The following is a 24,372-nucleotide window of genomic DNA, read 5'->3' as shown; positions in this document are numbered from 1 at the left end:
TGGGCTCCAGAGCGCAGGCTCAGTAGTTGTGGCGCACGGGCTTAGCTGCTCTGCGGCATCTGGGATCTTCCCGGACTAGGGCTTGAACCCATGTCCCCTGAATTGGCAGGCGGATTCTTAACCACTGCGCCACCAGGGAAGCCCTCCCCACTTTAAAAAAAACAATTAAAAACTTAAGTCTCCAGACTAAAAAAAAAAAATGAAAATACTCCCCTGCTCCTAGTTTAAAAGTTGGAGATAAAACTAGCTGAGATCTGAAAACCGCTTTGATTTTTAAAAAAAGTTTTAACAATTTATAAGCAAGTTTAAGTACCTCTTGCCCTAAAAGAAAACAACAAATTATATATATATGATTTGAATTCACAGCATTACTGATAGGCTATTGTGAAATTATGAATTTTGGGTTTAATACAACTCTACTCAAAATCCTAATATATTTTTTGAAACATTAAAAATGCTTCTATAAAATGAAGCATGTTTTGACTAGGGCCACGTGACAGTGTGTCTCAGAATGTTCTGCCTGATTAACATGCTACTTAATCTGCAGCTAGGAGAAATGAAGGACGGAGAGAAGATGAAGGGGAGGCGTGTCTGTCGGGCAGAGAGTACGGATCAGAGCTCAAGCAGAGGGAACAGCATGTGGGAAGGCAGGTGCACAGGCTGACTGAGGAACTCAGAGAAACCCAGCGCACAGCAACAGTGAGAAAGGGGGAGCAGGCAGGGGTCCAAGCGTACCTCACATGTGTTAAAATACATCTGACCACCCTAATCCTATGTCTATTAGTAAAGAATGAAAGATAAAAAGAACTCTGACAAAATTCACAGAAATTAAACACACTCACACACACATACATGAATATAGAACTTCACATACTCTATGCATCTCGCAAAGTCTAATATTTCTATTTGGGGTTGAGTCTAGCCAACCACACCTTAAGGCCACCTGTGTAACCCTACCATGTTTTAGGGTTATTCCCTAAACCTTATGCCTATCAGAAGACCTTGGGCAACCCTAGCCCTGCGTCAGCATCTCCCTGGCATTTAAATTCACAGATTACCTACGGGACCATCTCAACGGGACGACAGGATTCCTGAGCAGGACCCTGGCAAAGCTGCTTTCTAAGTCATCTAATCATATCCCCATCCTTACTCTGTGGCTCTGATCGTTTTTTTCACTGAACTTTATTTTACTTCTGGAAAGCAAGAATACAAGAGAATGCAACAAATCATGCTACAAAAGTAACTCACTTCAGGGCTCTTTAAAACAGTGAGATCTTAATTTACTTTAAGTACAGTTTACTTTTATAAATATTAAACTGATGTAAGTACGACCTCTCTCATATAAGGTATTCCTGTATATACTACTTGTTGGTTTTTTTTTTTTTTTTTTTTTTTAAAGTAGAGGGAAGGATTTTTAATTAATTAATTTTTTTATTTTTGGCTGTGTTGGGTCTTCGTTTCGTGAGAGGGCTTTCTCTAGTTGCGGCAAGCGGGGGCCACTCTTCATTGCGGTGCGCGGGCCTTTCACTATCGCGGCCTCTCTTGTTGCGGGGCACAGGCTCCAGACGCGCAGGCTCAGTAGTTGTGGCTCACGGGCCTAGTTGCTCCGCGGCATGTGGGATCTTCCCAGAAGAGGGCTCGAACCCGTGTCCCCTGCATTAGCAGGCAGATTCTCAACCACTGCGCCACCAGGGAAGCCCCTACTTGTTGTTTTTTAAAACTTATTTATTTTTGGCTGCACTGGGTCTTCATTGCTGCGCGCGGGCTTTCTCTACTTGCAGTGAGCAGGCTTCTCACCGCAGTGGCTTCTCTTGTTGCAGAGCACGGGCTCTAGGCGCACAGGGTCAGTAGTTGTGGCGCACGGGCTTAGCTGCTCCGCAGCATGTGGGATCTTCCCGGACCAGGGCTCGAACCTGTGTCCCCTGCACTGGCAGGCGGATTCTTAACCACTGCACCACCAGGGAAGCCCTATACTACTTGTTTTAATGAATAAATCAGTGATACTCACTCGTACACTTTTTCCTTTATTAGTCTATAAATATGTTTCTATGAATGTAGCAAATCTAAGTTGTTCAGCCAAACCTGTGATGTCAAAACTTAAGAAGGAGAGACGGGATGATGGATAAGCAGCGCCCAAATTTGTTTAACCCACTGTTTAAGCGTGTTTGAACGAGCAAATCTAGGGACAGTCACCCCCTTCACAAGCTTCATTAAATAAGGATACACACCTATAACACGTATTGTTTAAAGAGCATCAGCTACCAGACACAAAGGCTCAGACAACTGATGTAGCCGGTTCGACTCCTGGTCTGAACACGCAGCAGGGTGGCTTTCACTTACACTTATAGAACCTGGCAGCGACATGGCCCGCAGGAGTACCCAGCAGCACCCACAGGACCACAGCACAAGTCATCAGCGCTCCTCTGTTGGCAGGCGACAAAAATCCCAGGCAAGCAAAGACTAAAAAATAAAGTTATGAATTTTATTATGGTTTCCTTCGAAGTGAAAGAAGACCCCTCTCACGTTTTAAACGATAAACTAAATACAACTTCATGAAAATACGCTCTCTTACCAGGCAACCACACTGAAACTTAGTAGTATTTAAGGCACTGTATCTATAGGATCACACATAAAGCAAGCTCCAATTTGGAAGTTTCCTGTCAGGGTCCACAAGACCCCACCTTTCCTGTTATCAGTGGAGGCTCGCTGGATGCTCAGGAGTGCTTTCAGCTCTTCTGAGATTCAAGTAGAGCTTTTAAAATTAACATCAATAAAAAATATTCCCACTATAAAATAGTCTCACTTTTTGTTCCTTGTAAAAACAATACTGAGTCCTCTGGGGTGAAAAAAACCTTGTAACATTAAAACATAAAGAGATAAGACAGAATCTAATCAAAGAACAAAACAGGGGAAAAAAGATTTCATAGTACTATTCGCTTTGTGAACACAAGTTACTGAAGGGCTTGGTCAATGACTTGGGAAATTCTGGTTCCTACTCTTATTCAGCTAGTTCGTTTTATTTGTTCTTCCCTATATAACCCTCCCAACTAATAAGAAAAGAAGTACTATCTTATATTTATAGCAATTCCTAGCTTTAAACTGCAAGTCAGAAGTTATGGTTTTCTCAGAAAGAAATCCAAGAACAGATGCAGGTGGCTTTCTAATCCCAGGAGCACCAAAGTTCCCAGTGTTTCCCCTGGGTGCACACAGCCAAGCACACACCATCGCACACCCTCTGATCAGCACCAACTGAAGAGGAGAAACTCACGATCGATGACAGGAAACCAGACAGGGTAACTTCAGACGGTCTACTGGAATTTCAGCTAAGGTGCACCCCCCACCCCCAATTCCTCCCAGGCCTGAGAAATGGATTGTTCTGAAGCAAAACAGTCCATATTCGAGCAGTGTAGGGAAACAATCCCTATCATTTTCTAACCTAGGCTCTCTGAAACGTTCCTTCCTTACAAGTTCACTTTCTAGCTGACCCCAACAAAGATCGGAGAGGGGCAGAAGGCAGCTCTCAATAAAATTTCAAAGCAGAATTTCACCCTCAAGCATCCATTCTGCTCCAGCACCACCTCAGCTCTCTGGGGATTCCGTGCAATTGCCTGTGTCCAAACCTCTTTCATGACTCGTTTTCCCAACGTACCCTCTTCAGTGCAATATACTTACAAATGCTAGTCTCACCCATCACACCGGCATCTCCTTATCTAAGTTGTTAGTAGATCAATATGTTCTAGTTAGTCTTCAAACTGAGCCAAAAGGTGCAAATCAGTAAACCCCAAACTTATTCAGGTGCCAGACATCTGGCATTGATAATTCTCTTCCCAAACATTTATGTGGTTAATTGCATCATAAAAACTTAGAACAATTTTACTAGCAGAAAATGATTATAGTATTAGGCATTTAATATGCAATCAAACATAAGAACAAATGTTTGCTAAAAAAAATTATTGAAAGGTCAGTGGTTTCTGAATTCTTCTAGTAACATTCATGTGCTACTGTTCATCAGTAGCACGCAACAATAAAGGAAACATGGGGAAATGAATGCATAATTCAGAAAATTCTTTTCATAAACATTTTTTTCTCTGGTAACTAGGAAAACTGAAAGACCATGGCATTAATATATTTCCAGAGAATAGTCTCAGAGCCACTCCTGCAGCTGATGAATACCTCTAAGGGATTTCTATTTTTAAAAAAAGAGAAGAAAAAGATTGTCCTGATTGACAAAACCTTAATAAAATTTCTGAAGATTTTCAGGTGGCACAAGGAAGAGAGACTTTTTGTGTAGGAAGATCTTTCCTGAACATTGCTAGAGAAAGAAAGAGGTCTTGCTTCCTAAATCCTGCCAAGGTGGAAAGGTCTACAAAGAGCTTCCTGTCCCATTCCCTTCTTCTTTCTCTCTCAGTGGAAGCCAAGAAATCTTATGCTCTGGTGGGACAGGATAGTCAACCTGCGTGACCCTGCTGCCAGGCTGCCCAGACTCAGACCCAGATGGTCTTTGAGGATCTGGTCATCCGCAGCTGCAGCGCTCCCACAACAAAGGCCTGGTCTCTCTGCAGCTGGGAGGGAGACAGGAAGAGTCAACTTCTGGCACAGCTAACCTTGCCCCAGGTCACTTATGGCCAAAGCACACAGATTCTGAGAACCAAAAGGGCTCTCAGAAACAACCGAGCCTAGCTACAACTTAGGAAAACTGGATTTCAAATAATTATTTAGAGAAAGTAATTTCTAGTTTGTAATTTTCACGGAACACTTACACAGAGTCACGAAAGTCATAATTAAAATCTGTGTCCCTGATCCCAGGAAGACTGACAGCAGCATCCCTTTTCTTGGAGGACGGAATATATCACCATGAACTAGCTTCCAGCCAAATTCTTCCTGGGCATCCTCCTAAAAAGGGAATAAAATCGTTTAAGTGCCATGTGGTATCACCAAGAAAACTAGACAGTTTGTTCACTGTTGAATATGCGGATATGGAAATTTAAAAAAAAACCTTACAAATGTTAGTATTTATTTCAGTTTTGAAGTATAAAGCTTGACTCATGGAGCTTTATAGCTTTCTTGAATTATTTTGAAAGGAATGTTGTGTGTTAAGGTCTATAAATATAGTTACTGAGAAACTTTAAGAAGAAACACAAAGATAATGTGATACTTAGTTCTAGTCTAATAAGTCAAGCTTTATGATCCAATTTGATGGCGATTTTAAGTCATACTCTATAGTTTTCTTCTTCTTCTTTTTTTTTTTTTTTTTTTAATAGTCTTCTTAACCTACACTTACTAATCTCCAAAACAAGCAAATGGTATTAGGTCTCATAGCTACTTTGCTTGTAGTAGGCTTGGCTGTGAAAATATTAATAAGCTTGTGTCACCAGCCCAAACTGCTCCCCTATCTCCAGACACACATACACACCTGCCTAATCAACAGCTCCACTGGGTTGTTTAATGGACACCTTGAACAGAATTATCCACAGTGGAACTGATTCTCTCTCCCCGCCCCTACCTGCTCTACCTGCACTCTCCCTCAGTAGATAAAAGCTCTATCCTTCCAGTTGCTCAATCCCCAAAACCTCAGAGTCATCCTTGATGCCTCCTTTTGTTTTTTTCACACTTCACATACAATCCGTTAACAATTCTTACAGTTCTAGCTCTAAAATATATCCACAGGATCCACCACTAGCCCCTGGTTCAAACCATCCCTTCTCACCTGGCTCTCACAGACTTCACTAAACTAGTCTCTGTTTCTGCCCTTGTCTCCATTCAGCTGATTCTCAATACAGAACCAGAAAGATCCTTTTAACTAATCGGGTGGTTCAGACCAGAAACGTGGGGTCATTCACTGGCTTCTCTCCCTCTTCCACCCTCTCCACAGTCAACTGGTCGATCAGAATTCCATCCCACCTCCTGAACACCCTCTGTATCTATCTGCCCACTTCCCTACTTCTTCCCTGCCACCATCCCCTATCTCTGGGAACTCTCTAACAGTCTCCTGACTGGTCTCTGTGCCTCCAATCTTGCCCGGCTCCAAACGATTCTCCACATAATGTTCAAAGTGATTTTCCTAAAACATGAATCTGGCCATGTCACTGCTGTTTAATATTCTTCAACAGCTTCTCAATGACCTTCAGAATGCACAGCTTAGAAGTCCTTCAAAATTTGGTCCCTGGTATTTTTTCAGCCTCCTCACTTAACATTTCATCCAGGGTACATCTGTATCCCTCCCCCAAATTCCCACTCAAATTTCTATCTTTGCGAGCAGTAGACAAAATTTTAAAAATAACATTCTAGTATTTTATAGTTTCACATTTTCATTTAGATCATTAATCATTTCAATATAAGTAATAAAGTTGGAATCTACCTTATTTTTTTTCTAGATGGCCACCCCCCTAATCCAAAAGTATTCATCAAATCTATTTTTTCTTTGTTGATACACTTTTGTTAACCTCCAAATTTAGACTCATTATTATTATATATAGAAAATACTTACTTGGAATTTCTTCGTTCACCAATCCTCCTAAATCTCTCTTTAGGATTGTTATTTATTTATTTTCTACTGAAGTATTTCTATAGTAATTCCTTCAGGTCTGATAGACTGATTCACTGCTAAAGTATTTCTACAGACATTCCTTCAAGTGAAAGTCTGTTTGTGGTCAACTGGTTTTGTTAGTCTGAAAAAGGTATTTCATCTTCATTTTTGAAAGACAGCATCTCTGAGTACATGATTCTATGTAAATAGTTAATTTCTCTCACTGCCAATTTAAAAATATTATGTTTTGAGCTTCCATGGCCAATTTAATTGTTTTTCCTTTGCAGATGCTCACTCTTTTTCCCCTCTGGCTGATTCTAAGATCTCTTTTCTCTGGTGTTCTGTGGTTTTGCCCAGTTGATCTAGGTGTGGATTTCATTTTATTTATTACACTTTGGATACATTGCCTATCCTTTATCTATGGATTCTTATCTTTCATCTATGCTGGAGAATCGTAGCTGTTACTTTTTCATATATCTTATACTCTGTAATTAATAATCTTAATATCTGAAATCTTTGGGACTTGGTGTAAATTTGTTGTTTATTGTAAATTTTTGTGAATTTCTGATTAATAGATCATACTTTATTGACCTTAAATGGGGGGAATCCTGCAAATCCAAATTTGAGAGACTTTCCTTCAGAGTATTTCTACTCGATTCTGCTGGGAATCAGAAGGCATGTACTAACCTAGAACCATTTTGCCCCCCTTCAAGAATCCAGGCTTAATACATAGGAGATCGAGGTTCACCACTGACCCAAGGTTTAATGTCCCAATTAGTTAAATACTTGATATAAGCACGGACCTAAAGGAGAACTTCAACTTCTCATGCTTGTACTGCTTCCTGCTCTGGCCTCACTCAATTTGGGGGGATGAGGTGGATTTGGGGAAGTCCTTGGATACCTTTTTTTTTTTTTTTTAACCTATCATAAGCCCAGCAATGCATCAAGTCTGGTACATCAAGGGCTAATTTGTTTATTCATTCATTCAACAAATATCTGTTGATCACCTACTATATGCTTGTCACTGTTTAAAACACCAGAGATACTACAGTGAGTATAACAGAAAAGTTCCTCTTCTCATGAGTACACCTTCTCATTGGAAAGGCAGACAATAAACAAAATAAGTAAAATATATAGTACTCTAGATGGTGATAGGAAGTATGGATGTGGGGTGTGGGTGGAGAGGATGTAATTTTAATGGGATGGTGAGGAAGGTCTCATTGGGAAGATCATATCTCAGCGAAGACCAGAAGGACGTGAGGGAGCTCTCTGAGGGATGAACACTTGAGGAAGACAGAAAAGCAACTGTAAAGGCCTGGAGATGGGAACCCGCCTGATGTGTCTGAGGAACAGCAAGGCAACCAGCATGGCTGGAGCAGAGCTCCAAGAGCTACTGCAGAGCCTTATGGGCCACTGTAAAGACTATGGCTTCACTGAGTGCAGTGGAAGCCACTGGAGGGCTGTGATTGGGAGTGAAATGACCCTGAACAGATACGCTCTGATGGCTATGATAAGAGACTGGCAGGAGGGAAAGAATGGGAGCAAGACTGGAATAGGGTTTCCCGGCCTGTCCCCCAAAGCCACCTCTGTACAAATAAAGAAAAAATTCCATTAACTCAGCAATTATTTGGAATTGCCAATTATGAACAAAGTATTGTGAAATTATTTTAATCAAATATTTAATAAGGCATACAATCAATAAAATCATGGAAAAGAAACTGTGGAGTACAAGTGCTAAAAAGCTTCTAAACATTAATATGTTCTTTTTTCTAATTAGAACAGGACAGAGAGATGGGGGGAGCTAAGAAGCTGGGGAAGAGAAAACAATGAAAATCTGAGTTTTATGTATTCATTACAAGTAGTAATTCTTGTGGAAATTTTGTTAAAGAGCTGCTAGGAAATTAAAAAGTATAAAATGTAAAACATTATGCAACTTAAAATGCGAATAAATGAAGTTGAGGCATTAATTACTTTGAATCCACCAAAAGGTTGAAATGATAAAAATTCAGTTAAAATTAATTTAAAAAAATCAAACATACACACATATAAAAATTGCTTGGGAGCTATTCTACTCAACTTTGCTGTTTCCCAAGTGGAATAGAGAAATAGAGACCTATTTTTCTGCTGGAAATAGAGACTCTGACAGAGCTGATGGCACGTAAGTGAAAAGAGGGCAGAGCTGGAGCTGTGCACCTGCACCCTTTCTGCACCCTCTACTGATGCAGACGAGGCCGTGAACAGTTCAGCTCTGAGAGCTGCAGTCACTAAATTTCTACAGAAAACCAATCCTTAAGGATCATTTCCTTATTTGAAAATGTGAATTCAGAGTAACTTTTGAGAAGAATGTTGTAAAAGCAGATTCCATCTAAAGCTATTATTTAAATTTTTTCCAAAGAAAAAATAAAGACTGTCCTCAGCAGACCAAAGAACAGTTCAGATGTTTCACTCACCGTAGAATCCATCTGATTATATCTGGCAATATCTTTATGCAGCGTCCGTAGCATAATCATAGCCACCATTCCAGACAAGAAGAGGACAATGACCAAGGAATTCATGATGCTGCAGAAATAAGCATGTTAGGATTAATCTACAGCTTAATCTTCGGAACAGCAAAACTCTTTAAAAACTATTTACTGAGTAACATTAAAACAGCATTAATCAAATTAAAAACTTGACCTAAAAATCCAACGAATTCAATGAACTGTGTTCTGCTACACGGCCTTTTAGTGGATGCATAACTGATAACTGTATGTACTTATCATAATTTTGTGGTCTGTTGAGAACTAGAATTTTTTTCTCCATGGTCAACATTAATAACTACTGTGCCCAAATTAGGGCAACATAAGCTGCAAGGATCAAAAATGGACTGGTCTGTACCCTCAAGAAATCTACTGAAAAACAAAGTTACTCAGTATATTAATGAGTAACAAAAAAGATTAATCAGTGAAGTAGGAAAAGGAGAGTGATGGCACCATGAACAGCTCTCTAGATAAAAGTTTTGAGTCATGCTTAGAAGAGAGAATAATAATAATAATGATAATAATAAACAGTCGTAACAGCCGCAGTGGCTTGTCTATTGAGCCCTCTTTCATGCCAGGTAAGGTGCTCAAATGCTCTGTTTCATTACCTCCTTCAATCCTCAGAATAGTCCCATGAGACAGGTTATTTCTAGATAAAGAAATGGACTCTGAGAAACTGGGTGATCTAGCCTGACTCACAACCAGTGACTGAAAGCCAGGACTGAACCCAAGTCTGTCTAATTCAAAAGCCCAGCCTTCTGAATAACTGGAGAATCAGAGTGAATGGGATGTTCAAAGGGAGAGAGAATAAAATAAGGACAGAGCATAAAGAAGATTAATTCTATACTCTTACCTAAACCACTGAATGTGGGTATGAGGCATAGATTCCAGAATGTAGTCCCATCTAGATGCCCATCTGATATTCTTATCTTCCTAGAGGGATTTAAAAACACACACACACACTCTTTAAATAAGAATTTGCCAATGAAGCATATCAGGAATCCAAAAATTTCCATTCACAGCTTAACATTCCAGTCAACAGATACAAGTCCGCATTATCATAACTTGGGTTAGTCATGAGACTTATGGACCTAGATTTACTCAAGTCTCAGGAAAATTAGGATAAAATTAAGCAGTAAATAAAAAATAAGAGTTCCTAAAAGTATCTAGTTACTTGTATTTTTTTAAAGTCTTACTTTAAATCTTAATTAGCAAAGGCTTATTTTAAATGTCAAGATTTAGAGCTTTAGAGTATTTAATTATTTTCAGAAAATTGAGTGGAATAGCTTATTCTTTATTCTCTTTGATGCTATCTATCTATACCTATGAGACATCTAACCAGACCAGAGTCTAACCTAGGTACCCTGAGCATCTGGCAGGTGTCACCCACACTGAGCTCTTAATACCTAGAAAGAAATATGTACAATTTACTGCACCAGGCTTGCAAAATTACACAGTATTTAGGGACAGTAAACGTCACGACTATATTGGATTGCCAAGATAGTTTATTAAAAATAGAGGTGGAATATTGCCCAAGATTCTCATAAAATGAACTTTTACTTTCCTCCTAAGAAAACCCTCCCTTGAATTACCTAGGAACCTATATAGATCATCTACCATCAGGAAACTCTCCATTTAACCTTACACTCAAATCCTGATTTTAAAAATGGTGTTGTTTGCCCAAATGCTTGTTGCATATCTTTGACACTTTCATACTATCCTTCATGCCTGATTTCTACCTTTTGCCTTGTCTGTACCTCTTATGGCTTAACACTTTTAATCAGGCTCAGTTCTCCAATTCCCCATACTTCTTATTTAAACGAAGACTTAGTTTTGAGTGCAATTATGTTGCCTGGTGCACTGACAAACTATTCCAAAAATTAACTCATTAAAAGCTTATCTATTTGACAAGCTAATCATATTTTTAATTAGTTTAAGTAATATGAATTAAAAATCAATTTCTGAGTTATACTAAAGATAAAAATCACACTCACCTGGAAGCTAACAGAATAAGTATAGGCAATTCTGATCTCCCCAGAAGCCTTGTTACTTATATCCATGGGGGGTCCAGAGCAGTCTGGTTTATCTATATGGGTGTGCTTGAAGCTGTGGGAAGAAACATTTTGGCAAGATGCTGATAAAATAGTTTTTTAAAATGGAGTAAAGGTTAGAGATTTTGTTCGTATTTCACAATGCTGCTGATAGTCAAAAGTGATTCATATCACACTGAATAGTACAAATATTTACTTCATATAAATAAACGGCTTAGTTATTATAAGTGTACAAAATTGTTACTCAAAATAAGAACCAAACTTTGGAAAACATTACTCGAAGAGCATTAAATAATCTTTAAAGAAATCAAAACAAACACTGAGGGAGTTTAAATTAACTGCCATCCTATTATGGCATGCATTGCTTTACCACTAGTGGCACAAGAAAATGGCTGTATCAGTTGGGTGGGGGGGTGGGGAGTCATGGAAAGAAAAGAATACTCAAAGAAGCATCTCACAAATAACTGAGGAGTACTTTCACACTAAAAGAGCTGACAATTTGAAGAGATGCCCTTCCAATGACTTATCACATACTGGCATCTAACATTGCATGGAGACTTTTGAAATGACACACTAATCAGCTCATTTGGGCCTCTGAAAGCCGCAAATGTCTGAGGTAATGCTTTTCCACTGTAAAAGGGAACATGGTCCTAACCACTTATGCTCTCCATTCCAAGCTAACATAGAAAAGCTGTCAAAAACTGACTGAAAAACAAAACAAAAAGGCACCTTGGCTACTTACCATGACAGGAAAATAAATATTTGTATGGTTTCTCTGGGCAACCCATAACTCAATAACAAATCATGCTAAAGGGAGTTTTAGTAAAATCAATTAAAATACCAAATTATAAGCCAGAATACTGATTAAGGAAAAAGTTAATTGGTCCCAAAATATTTATTCTTTGGGTCTAAATTTCACTTACAGTTATTTATTTTTATCTCTTGTATAATTACCTTTTTGGTTCAAGTTTAGCAGCCACTAATCTTGCTCCCATGGATCCAGTTTCAACAACATGGTAGTGTATTTTGATGTCAACATGGTTAAAGATGTAAAATGTATCTCTTTCGTGGAATTCTGACTGTGGAGCAGAACTTAAAGTTAGTGGTAGAAAACTGGCTATAAAAGAGTCAAAACATAAAATTTTAAAATGAGCCAAAACAAGTAAGAAAATTTGAACTTGGACAGAATTTTAATCCTTCCCCATAAAAATGTGTAAGTTTTAAGTTTAAACTTTTTTTTTTTAATTGAAGTATAGTTTTTAATTGAAGTACAATGTTGTGCTAGTTCCTGGTGTACAGCAAAGTGATTCAGTTATATATATATTCTTTTCCATTGTAGGTTACTAAAAGATATTGAATATAGTTCCCTGTGCTATACAGTACAACCTTGTTATTTATTATATTTTATTTATAGTAGTTTGTATCAACTAATCCAAAACTCCTAATTTATCCTCCCCCTCTTCCCCTTTGGTAACCATAAGTTTGTTTTCTATGTCTGTGAATCTGTTTCTATTTTGTAAATAAGTTCATTTGTATCATTTTTTTAGATTCCACATATAAGTGATACATATTTGACTTTCTCTGTCTGATGCATTTCACTTAGTATGATAATCTCTAGGTCTGACCACGTTGCTGCAAGAGGCATTATCTCATTCCTTTCTATGGCGGAGTAATATTCCACTGTGTGTGTGCATGTACCACATCTTCTTTATCCACTCATCTGCTGATGGACACTTAGGTTGCTTCCATGTCTTGGCTGTTGTAAATAGTGCTGCTATGAATACTGGGGTGCATGGATCTTTTTGAATTAGTGTTTTTATCTTTTCCAGATACACGCTCAGGAGTGGGATTGCTGGATCATATGGTAACTCTATTTTTAGTTTCTTAAGGAACTTCCATACTGTCTTCCATAGTGGCTGCACCAACTTACATTCCCAGCAACAGTGTAGGAGGGTTCTCTTTTCTCCACACCCTCTCCAGCATTTATTATTTGTAGACTTTTTGATGATGGCCATTCTGACCGTTATGAGGTGATACCTCACTGTAGTATTTTGATTCTCATTTCTCTAATAACCAGTGATGTTAAACATCTTTTCATGTGCCTACTGGCCATCTGTATGTCTTGGGTGGAGAAATGTCTATTTAGGTCTTCTGCCCATTTTTTTGATTGTTTTTTGTTGTTGTTGTTGAGTTGTATGAGCTGTTCGTATATTTTGGAAATAAAGCCCTTGTCAGTTGCATCATTTGCACATATTTTCTCCCAATCTGTAGATTGTCTTTTCATTTTGCTTATGGTTTCCTTTGCTGTGCAAAAGCTTGCAAGTTTGATTAGGTCCCATTTGTTTATTTTTGCTTTTATTTCTATTGCCTTGGAAGACTGACCTAAGAAAACATTACTACATGAGAAAACATGTCAGAAAATGTTTTGCCTATGTTCTCGTCTAGTTTTATGGTGTCATGTCTTATAAAGTCTTTAAGCCACTTCGAGTTTATTTTTGTGTATGGTGTGAGGGAGAGTTCTAACTTCATTGATTTACATGTGGCTGTCCAGCTTTCCCAGCACCACTTGCTGAAGAGATTGTCTTTTCTCCATTGCATATTCCTGCCTCTTTGGTTGAATATTAATTGACCACAGGTGTGTGGGTTTATTTATAGGCTCTCTATTCTGTTCCATTGATTCATATGTCTGTTTTTCTGCCAATACCATGCTGTTTGGATTTCTGTACCTTTGCAGTATTGTCTGAAGTCTGGGAGAGTTATGCCTCCATAAGCTTAAACTCTTTATAAGCCAAAATTAACTGGCAGAGGTACAAATTACACTTCTTTAATGTTTTAATTTTTACATAAAACTTTAAAAGTACCTGACAAGACATCTCTTATTGTCTAGCTTTTCCCTTAGAAAATAAAAAAAATAAAAATTTAAATATTATATGTTATGACCATGCTAAATGTTACACATTTTAACACTTTTCCTCCATGGAAGTTTAAAACTTCAGAATAAACCAATAACCTAAATTATTCAAGAGTCCTTGGTCAACTCTCACAAAAGCATTAACCAAATAACCAGTTTCATGATCGAGCTCATGCTAACTTCTACTACCAGGTCATATTCATTAACAGATTAAATCAGGTTGACTTCATTAGACAAAACTTAATATATATCCCCAATAATTTTGATTACTTTCTAAATTAATGTCTTCACTTCATTATTTTATTTTTTAAATTGTAAAAGAATGGCCTCAAAGATTAATACCTTTTAAAAAAGGTATAATACCGAACTTTTACAATACAATATTCTATGGACTTAAATTCGCAATACAAATTTCATGGACTTCTTATGAGGTCTTTTTGGCAGTCAACCATGAATTTTTTTTTAATATGTAAGACTTATGAATTTAACTTTTAACAGAGTCAGAACATACAAAGTCCTAGCCCATAGCATAGTGTTTAGCATATAAGAGACACTGCCAGTAAATGTTGAACTGAATCTGAATTATTTTAGTTCTAGAGTTACGAATTGTTAATCTGGCTTAAATTTAAAGACTAGGTATGGGAATTCCCTGGTGGTCGGTGGTTAGGACTCAGCGCTTTCACTGCAGCAGCCCGGGTTCAATCCCTGGTTGGGGAGCTAGGATTCTGCAACCTGCACATCAGAGCCAAAAAAATAAAAAAAGGACCGAGTAGTTGTCCTTCAGAACATCTGAATTGCACTCATTCGATGAATATAACAATTTTTGTCCAGATAAAGATTGACGCCTTTTACCAAAAAGTCATATTTTAAAAAATAGTATAGAGTTAGTTTATCACAAACTTACGTTAATAACACAGGCATCTTTTGCATGGCCTTTATCTGTAATGTAACAGCCAATAGGAAATCCAGGATTACAGAACCTCTGACCATCTTCAACATCGTAACACCATGTTACCGGCATATTATCCACAATCCTATGCACAGAAATAAAAGTCAAGTTAGAAACCACCAAACATGACTAAGAATTACTTCCCAAATCTGTGTCAACACTTTGTAAAATTTAAATGTCTAAAAATGCCTTAAGGTGTCAAAACTACAATCAAAGAATTTTGATAAAATGTGGTACTTCGTAAGTAATAGTATTGTGCCAATATCTGACACACTGTAGTGGGAAAAAAAATCTCTATACCTTCTTTGAAAGGGAGTAAATTAAATAAATTAATTTACTGCAATCGCTAATATAACAATACCATTATCTAGACACCTAAGTATAATTTACCTTCAGCGAACACTCAAAAGCTCTCAATAGGTGCAAAGCAATATATTTAGTTCCTTGGGAACAGTTTACGGAATAGTATAGAAACAAACGTCTTTTATTACTCAGGTAATTCAATAAAAAGGAGAAGAATATAACTGCAAGATATGGGGAAATATTCAACTTAAGGGCCACGCGAAAAAGTGAAAATAATAGTATCATCTATTAAAACCGTGTAAATCCAACTTATGTCTAAAAGAAATGCTGCTATAAAGTTAGAGAAATAAACCTTTCAAGTTCTATAGTGAAAAGAAACTTTTTTTAAAAAAAGGATAAAAGTAAAGAATAAAATTTTGTAGTCCTGTATAATTACATTAAAGTGCGAGCATGGGGTCCCCGATGCCCAAAACACATCACAGGATACAAATTTTAAAAATTACTAAAAATATACTAGCTGTATTACAGTCATAAGACAACACTCCAGGGCATGTTTTATTTGTGAATTAATGTATGCCTTAGGAAGTAAAATTATGATTCTATATTCACCCAGGGTGTACGTTAATGACCTAATAAAACATGTCTCGTCACACTTAAATGCTATTTAATAGTACCCAATGTACTAAATTTTAGAATCACCTACACTGTTAAGTTGCTTATTATTATAGCCAGCAGGCTAGTAGTTCCCATGAAAAGACTAAAATATCAGAAGCATGAAAACCATGTTATATAATATAAATAATTCAGATTTTCTGGAGGCCTCAAGAATCAGTTAATTGCTTTAATTTTTTAGACAGACAATGAAGTTCAATCAATGAATATATACTTGCAATATATTAATTTTAATATCTTTACACTATCATATCAGAGAGAGTACTACATAAAATTATAGTGCTAGTTACAAAATGAGAATTAAGGGGCAATTTAGGTTTTTTTTTTAAAGGTGAATGTCCTAAATTTATCATTTATATAATGCCTTGACATAACCTTTGCCTGGCTGGAAACAAAAAAAACCCAACAAACCCTTGGAAGTAAATGTAAGAAAACTTAAAGAATATAATTTTCAATTACTGCCTTGCTAAATTGGGAAGTAGTAGCTATTGAAATTCATAACACCAAAAATATTTAAAAATTCTATTTTCAATCTGATACAGTGAAAAAGAGTATAAGAAGAGGACTCAAGAGGTTAAAGGTCGAATGACTGGCCCCAGTTTTTTACCATTAAGGACTGCATTCCATTATTTCCCTCTACCCTCATGGGCTCCATCTGAAACACTTCTAGCAGTCAAGCTTCATTTATTAATAACTCAATTTTCCCAATAAATTAATTTCTAGAGTTTCTGATCAGAATGGAATAAACCATGTGGCCACAATACACTCAAAAAAAAAAAAGTGCAGCCAAAAGCAAAGAAACTTGGCATTTAGGTTATTCCACATAGTTTTTTTTTTTTTTTCTTCACATAGTTTTAACATAAGTTAATTTACACTATCTAATTAGGGTTTTGAATTTTTGAAAATAGCACATCATTCCCCGTTGCCAGCCTACTGGGATCCAAGATTGGTAGTACTCACTGGACTAAAATATCTTCAAAGACCCCTCTCTCTCCAATAAGCCAGAGTCTGGTGGTTTTATGGTACTAAAAAAATTTAAGTACTTTGATAACTAGTTAAATAAATTACACTTTTATAAATAAAATGTCACAAAGACTTGGAAACTTAGGCAAAAAGTATAATCACAAACCTTGCAGAGTACAGGGAATTCAAGTGTCTGCTGCTGGTATCAAAACATTATAGTCAGGGGACTTCCCTGGTGGTGCAATGGTTAAGGATCTGCCTGTCAATGCAGGGGACACAGGTTCAAGCCCTGGTCCGGGAAGATCCCACATGCCGCGGAGCAACTAAGCCCACGAGCCACAACTACTGAAGCCCGTGTACCTAGAGCCCATGCTCAGCAACAAGGGAGAAGCCACTGCAACGGGAAGCCTGTGCACTGCAGCGAAGGGTAGCTCCCGCTTGCCGCAACTAGAGAAAGCCTGCGTGCAGCAATGAAGACCCAAAGCAGCCAAAAATAAATAAGTAAATAAATTTATTAAAAAAAAAAAAATCAGTCAGTCTCAAGAATCAAGAAGTAGCTTAACGTTATTGACAGAGTAAGCCAAGAAGATCCTCAAATTACATTCTAAAGTCCCAAATAAGAATTAAAAGTATTCATCAATTTAGATATGAAAATTAACTATTGTTAATTGACTGTTCTCTATAATGAGAACAATGAGTTGGTGCACTAACTAATAATCAGTCATTTTAATCGTTCAGAAGGTAGTGTGGTTAAAGTGTTATAGGGGAAGAACTACAGTTCATTCATGTGATGGAATGCTATACATTACAAAAAGAATGAGGTAGATATAGATCTATAGATGTGCTTTACATGGAAAAATGCCCATATTTTCTTAAACAAAGTGATCAATTTGCAGAATAATGTGTACAATAATTCTGTTGTTATTTTAAAAGGTACAAACTCTTTTATATACCTACATGTGCATAGAAATCTGGAAACATACAGGAGAAATAATAGTGCTACCTCTGGGGAGCAGGATTAAAGAAGTTGAGGGTAGTAGAAAACACTTTTTATAATCTTTCATATTTCTAAGGGTTCCTGCTATTTTATCTCTGTCAATTCTGCTATCTATGCTTAAAATCAAATTACATAGTAAAAATGTCTGAAGCCAGCCAAGGACAGAAATATACTCAACTAATGGTTCATATAAATTCATCAATATGAATCAAATATTTTCTAAATGTGTAATGAACTGATTTAAGGACTAAAGCCCATTGCCTAGAATTACCAGACTGTATATCTGTGATATGGCTTAGATTTTTTGTTAATGGATTCAGACCTGAAATCATAAACTTTTCTGATTCAACTACAAAAATCACTATCCACCAGCATTGTTCCAGTTTATTTTTTTAGGCAGAATTGTTTAAGTTTGCAACTATTTTAAATTATTCTTCTTGTTATTAAGCATCTTGGGATCAAAATAGTACCTATGTTAATTGCATCATAAATAAGTTAAAAATATTTCTAAGTACTTTATTGTCAGGAATCTACTGAAGAAGAGGTGCTTCTATTATCTTTAAGAGGAAGACTCTAAACAGGATTCTAAGAACAGAGGGTAGAAGAGAAAGCTAAAAATCACCCATAGTGGCCTAAAGAGTCATTCTTTCAATTCAGTCAACAAATGGCCAGCTGCCAGAGTAAATGGAGGTAGAAGGGGTGAAAATGAGCCTTAAGGCTCATAAGGACTGAGCCTTAAATATGATTTTGAAGGCCAGAAAGAACAATTTTAAGCAAAGAGAAAACACCAAGGGAAACTTTTCAATTACTGATGAATGAGAAATGTATCCCGAGTTACATTAACTCAGCAATTAAGTAGTATTCTCACAGTAGCTTACAGGAAAAAAGCTCTTGGCTTAGCAGAAACCAAAGAAATGAAGAGATGGAGGAGACTTTCAAGTTCCTGTTAGCACTGAGGGTCAGATGAGAAAGAAGCTGATGCAAGTGTAACGGGCAAGTTTCCTTCCTTCTAACAGAGCCCTGCTATGGGAGACTCATTTCTGTGTAGTTCAGTTGTATTTTACTCAGGTCTAGACAATCAGAGTGAATCACCCTAATCACAGACTCGTTCATGAATGGGCATGTGACCCAGGGTTGCCCCTCTCTAGGACTTTTTTGTTCTACGTGTACAGAGGGGAGGATGGGGAGAAACCAAGGAGGCAAGAGGGAATGAGAGGTTCCAACAATCCTACTGAGCCACAGGATCTGGTCATGTCCAAACTGAAATCAATGGTTCTCACCTCCCTAAGTGAGGGAAAACGGGTCAATCTGAGACAGTGACAGGACAAACATTCAAGAGGAAGTCTATGAAGAGAGTCTTCCTGTTCACCACCTCCAGCACCTTACACTTTTTGGGAAAGGCAAAACATATGTAAACCATGACCACCATAGAACACAGGCATCTGCTGGCAAAATTATCTGGAAGAATAACAATTGGTTATATTTGAAAAGTTGGGTTTTCGAGACCCTTTTTTAATACTGTTTTGATATTGTATAGTAAGTAAATACTACTGGGGAAGCAAAAAAAAAGTTTTAAATGCTTTTTGATTATGATGCAAACTGGTAAAAACATTGTTAATGTTACATCATGTTTATAAAATAAAAAACAGATTACACAAATTACAAGTATTTTTACTGGAAGAAGATGCTATTTCTCAAATATCAAATGAAAGTTAAATTTTGTTTTCCTATGGTCTTTTTCATGGCCTGCAAATATAAAATAACAGTATTCTTCTAGAAGACTGATCCAGGTCCTTTCCCAAAGCATAAATATGCTCCTTTTAACTACATACGAATAAAAGAAGTGCTCTAGGAAACAGGTCTGTGTACCTAAACAAGTACCAGATATTACAATAATCTGAGTGCAGAAAATGATGATACTTTAAGCTGTCAACCTTAGTAATCCTCTGGCAAATAAAAGTCACTACTTCATATTACTAATAACAAAAAAAGGAAATAAATTAATTTGCTATTTTTACAGAGTCAATGAAGTATTTACACATTCAATGAAACAGAGGTTTCTTCTTGAAAAGGAAAAAGCCCAAAATCCCAAATCTCCACGTCTTACCAGTGATGTTGATAATTCAGTAACATGCTTTTTTTCAAGAATTCTAACTTTTGTTTGTCTTCAGCTTTCTCTGTATGGTACGTTTTTGTACAAACAAGCTTACAGGTCTCCTCCTTATTAAATGTAAACTGTATTAAAATAAAGTGAAAAGCAAATTAAGAAAAAATATCCAGGTCCTTCATGCCTGTAAAATAAATAGAGTAAAAGCACTGGTCTCCTTAAATTACTTAAGTGCATTAATATTGATAATAAACATATAGAAATTCCCCACAGATCAATCAGATTTAAATTTCAATCTTATTCTGTTTCTCTAAAAACCTAAGTCATCAATTTTTCTTTTAATAAGTAACAGTTTTTATTTTTATTTTTGATAATTTCAACTAACCCATCTCCTAAATATAAGTGAGCCCTAGGAGGGGAAAAAACCCACACATAGAACAAAACAACATCAGTATCTCCATAATAATGTCCCCTGATAATGTTTTGGAAATTATGGATTTGAAGATTTTCTATTAATAAACAGGTAAGGTTTTATGTCTATGTAGTCATTCAGTGGGTGTTTGTTAAGTGTCTCCTATGCACCAGGTGATGGAGGTTCAGCAGTGAACAACACAGACTGTGATGACACAAGAAGTCGTCAAATCTGGATGTGTAGAATCAGAACAAATGTGATTCTTTTTACTCACATTTGAAAAGATTGTCAATTTTTAGGATGTTATGTAATAACAAAGCTGAAACAAAAATTGATAATTTTTTAAACCGAAGTTTAAAAACTAAGGAGTCCTCGAATTCTGGAGTCTAGGACTTATTTCATGAGCATGAACACACACACATTATATTATTCACAACATATTATATAATGGAGGTTTACTTTACCAGGGCCTATTTATGTCTTAATTTAAAAAATCTATTTCCTAGTTTTCTTAAGGCTATAATTTATTAAACTAATTATATATACTCCATAATGTAACTATATATAGTCCAATACACCTTTTAATAAATTCAAACTTTATTACAGGGAGTAAAAAAAAAACCCCAACTTGCGTGTGTTTCACTTCAACGTAGTCCATCCTTTTATACATTATTTATTAAAGTCCCTAAACCAGTTACTGTGCATCCTCTGACAAACCAATGTCTCAAGTGTAGTTCACTGCTGCCACCTGTCAGCCAACAGTTTCGCTCTCAAGGCATTGCTATTCTGTGAATACAGCAATATTTAAGTAAATATTTAACAGTTTAAATCTTATATGAACCTTATAGGTTCCATCTAAAAGACTGGGAAATGAAAAAAACAAACGTATACATACTAAGGAATCAGAGGGATAAGTGTCAAACTTAAAGCAGAGAGAGACATTATTAGTTACCACAAAAGTAGCAAATCTTACACCACAGTCCGACGCTCACTGGGCTCAGGCAAGTCAACGGTGTGTTCAATTGTGAAGGAAAATAGCAACCCTAAAGATGACACTTAACCATCATAATAAACGCTTATTACCTCATGTAACCCTCCCAACAGCCCTATGACGAAGTCTTCTTTGCTGACTCCTCCTCCGTCTTCCTCACCCATTAATACCAACTGCCCCAAGGCCCGGTCCTTGGAATTCTTCTCTTCACTATTTTTACCCACTCCCTTGGGGAGTTCATCAATTCCTGGCTTCAAATACCAACTATACACTAATGATTCTCAAATACATGTATCTAGGCTGAACCCCTCCTCCAAACTGCAGACACGTATCTTCAACTGTTAACTCAACATCCCTACTTGTATGCCTACCAAACATCTCATGTCATGTCAAAACAAACTCTTCCCCATTCCCTCCAAACCTGCTCTACCCCCAGACTTTCCCATCTTAGAAAACAGAAACTCCACACCCCACATCCCACCTCTCGGCAAACTGTCGGCCCCAACTTCAAAACACAGCCAGTTTCTGAGATGCTGACCACTTCACAACTCCCACCCTTACCCCAATGATCTGAGTCACCATCAAGTCATGCATATTTTCATGACTGATTGTGAGAGACTCCTAACTTGCCTCCTGGCTTCTCACTCTCCCACGGTCCATTCTCACTGCAACAGTCCTGGTGATCCTGTTAAAATCTAACCCTACCCAAAACCCTTCAATGCTAACCATCTTGCCCAGATGTACAGGTCAAAGTCTTTACAATGGCCTACGAGTGGGCTACATGATGTGGTCCTATTACTCCTTTGCCCTCATTTCCCACTATTCTCTGTCTTGCTCACCTGCTTGAGTTGCACCAGTTTTTCTCTGTACCTTGAATACATCGGGCGAGCGACATCTCAGGACCTTTGCTTTTGCTGCTTCCTTCACCACATCCTCCCCTCTCCCCACGTATTCACATGGCTCACTCCCTTACTTGCTTCAAGTCTTTTGCTCACCTCTCAGGTGAGACTTTCTCTGGCCTATTTAAAATTGAAAATTCTCCATCCACCTTCCCTGATTTATCTTCAATAGTTCTTTCATCAGCAATTGACACACCATGTGTTTCAGTAATTCGTTTTGTTTCCTTCTCCTCATCAGAATACAAGTCCACGAGGACAGAGACTTTTTTGGTTCACTGCTATACCCCACAACTACCACAGTGCCAGGCACGTGAAAGACATTCAGCAGTTGTGTTAACTGACTGAATGAGTGAATATGAGTGGTTAGACTTGAGATTTTACAATCCTATGATAGGTGGCTCCAGCTTCACATAATGCACACGATATCTTGCACTGTTTTTTTCCTGACCTCAGCAAAAGTCATCGATAAAAGATGCCAAAGCAGATTTGGGGTTTTGTTTTGTTGCTGGTTGCTACCATTATTTTTACTGCAGATCTAAAATAAGGCAAAATTCTTTGAAAAGAAAGGACAAAGAATCAATACTGAAATCAATGCTGAAAAATACATCAATACATTTATGGTTGCCCTGGGGAAAAAAATCTGATATCTTGGTCCCATGTTTCTGTTAACCTATGCCTTGATCTTAAGAAATGCTTGCTCTGTCTCTTTAAGCTTGGGGCTTAAAGAACTTGTTTTAGCACAAATCTTGATCCTAAAAAATTCTAGAAAACTCCGGGAAAATGTTAGGTGCACATTCTTTCTCCATTTTAAAACACTCCTTCTGTTCTTCTATTTTACCTCAACTCCTAGGACAAAATTAAGTCTGAAAAGCACTAGGCCTGGGCTTCCCTGGTGGCGCAGTGGTTAAGAATCCGCCTGCCAATGCAGGGGACACGGGTTCGAGCCCCGGTCCGGGAAGATCCCACATGCTGCGTAGCAACTAAGCCCGTGAGCCACAACTACTGAGTCCGCAAGGCACAACTACTGAAGCCTGCATGCCTAGAGCCCATGCTCCACAACAAGAGAAGCCCACGCACCTCAACGAAGAGCAGTCCCCGCTCACCTCAACTAGAGAAGGCCTGCGCACAGCAACAAAGACCCAACGCAGCCAAAAAAAAAAAAAAAAAAAAGCACTAGGCCTAAAAGAAGGGTCTTTTGCATAAGCAAGGCATAATCTTTACATAAAAATAAATGAACCCTGAGTAGAAGCCTACTAAAGAAGTAATTTTCCTTTAAAGTGTACACCAAAGGGGCAAAACTTCTCTATGGATTTGCATATTTTGCTGCTTACTGTTAGAGACTCCTGTTGTCCCTCAAGTTCACTGAAAGTGTTACTGATGCTCTTCCCGCCTTCCAACATTTCTTAAGATCAAGGCATAAGTAAACAGAAAGATGGGACTGAGAGACCAAAGGAGTATTTTAAGGTAGTTATACAATTTAATAAATATGCTGAAAATCACCCTCTGCTATAAAAAGAATGCAACAATTTCCAAAGTAATCTTTCAAAATATCACATCAGGGAAATATTATACAATTAATATGCTTGCCCTACTCAATACCACCCATGTCCATATATTTTGAGTTCCTTCTTTTCCAGTGACTTCATCTCATTAGACCTTCAAATCTACTGTCTTTGAAAAATTTAAAAAAAAAACAAACTCTGGCATCTTTACGGTAGAAAATCTCAAATTAAAACATTTTAAGAGGACATATTTACGGCTGAAAACTATGAACCTGTAGTGAATTAAAGGTGTACAATTATGTCTTCCCCCAGTGCTTCACGGTGTAGATACGGTGCTGGAGTAAGAGGGTTAATGGGACTAACCGAGGCTTTTTGGGGATTTGCTGGACAGATGCTCAACGTAGTAAGGGCCAAGGGAGACAGACAGTGGTGCTTAGTGAGAAAGCAGGCAAGGCAGCCAATCATGGGGTCACAGAAGAGACGGGTGTGACACCAAGAGAGGGAGCTGTTAGGCTGGGGTCAGGTTATAGTCACTGAAATGAGTGTGCCCACATGGACAGATGCCCACAG

At 37.6% G+C, this 24,372-nt stretch overlaps 1 protein-coding gene across 1 annotated transcript in view; it reads right to left on the bottom strand.

Annotated features, from left to right (window-relative positions):
* Positions 1–24,372, bottom strand: part of TM9SF2 (transmembrane 9 superfamily member 2) — a 56,543-nt gene that overhangs the window by 15,625 nt on the left and 16,546 nt on the right. The window contains exons 4-11 of the mRNA XM_059903037.1: positions 19,999–20,126; positions 14,912–15,041; positions 12,051–12,175; positions 11,040–11,151; positions 9,899–9,978; positions 8,977–9,085; positions 4,761–4,893; positions 2,341–2,460 (exon numbers count right to left, since the gene is read on the bottom strand). Coding sequence (XP_059759020.1) covers positions 2,341–2,460; positions 4,761–4,893; positions 8,977–9,085; positions 9,899–9,978; positions 11,040–11,151; positions 12,051–12,175; positions 14,912–15,041; positions 19,999–20,126 — 937 coding nt within the window. The remainder of the gene's footprint in view (positions 1–2,340; positions 2,461–4,760; positions 4,894–8,976; positions 9,086–9,898; positions 9,979–11,039; positions 11,152–12,050; positions 12,176–14,911; positions 15,042–19,998; positions 20,127–24,372) is intronic.

This window comes from Balaenoptera ricei, chromosome 18, assembly GCF_028023285.1.
Source record: "Balaenoptera ricei isolate mBalRic1 chromosome 18, mBalRic1.hap2, whole genome shotgun sequence".
In the NCBI taxonomy this organism is placed as follows: Eukaryota; Metazoa; Chordata; class Mammalia; order Artiodactyla; family Balaenopteridae; genus Balaenoptera; species Balaenoptera ricei.
This window is presented reverse-complemented; position numbering and strand designations above follow the sequence as displayed.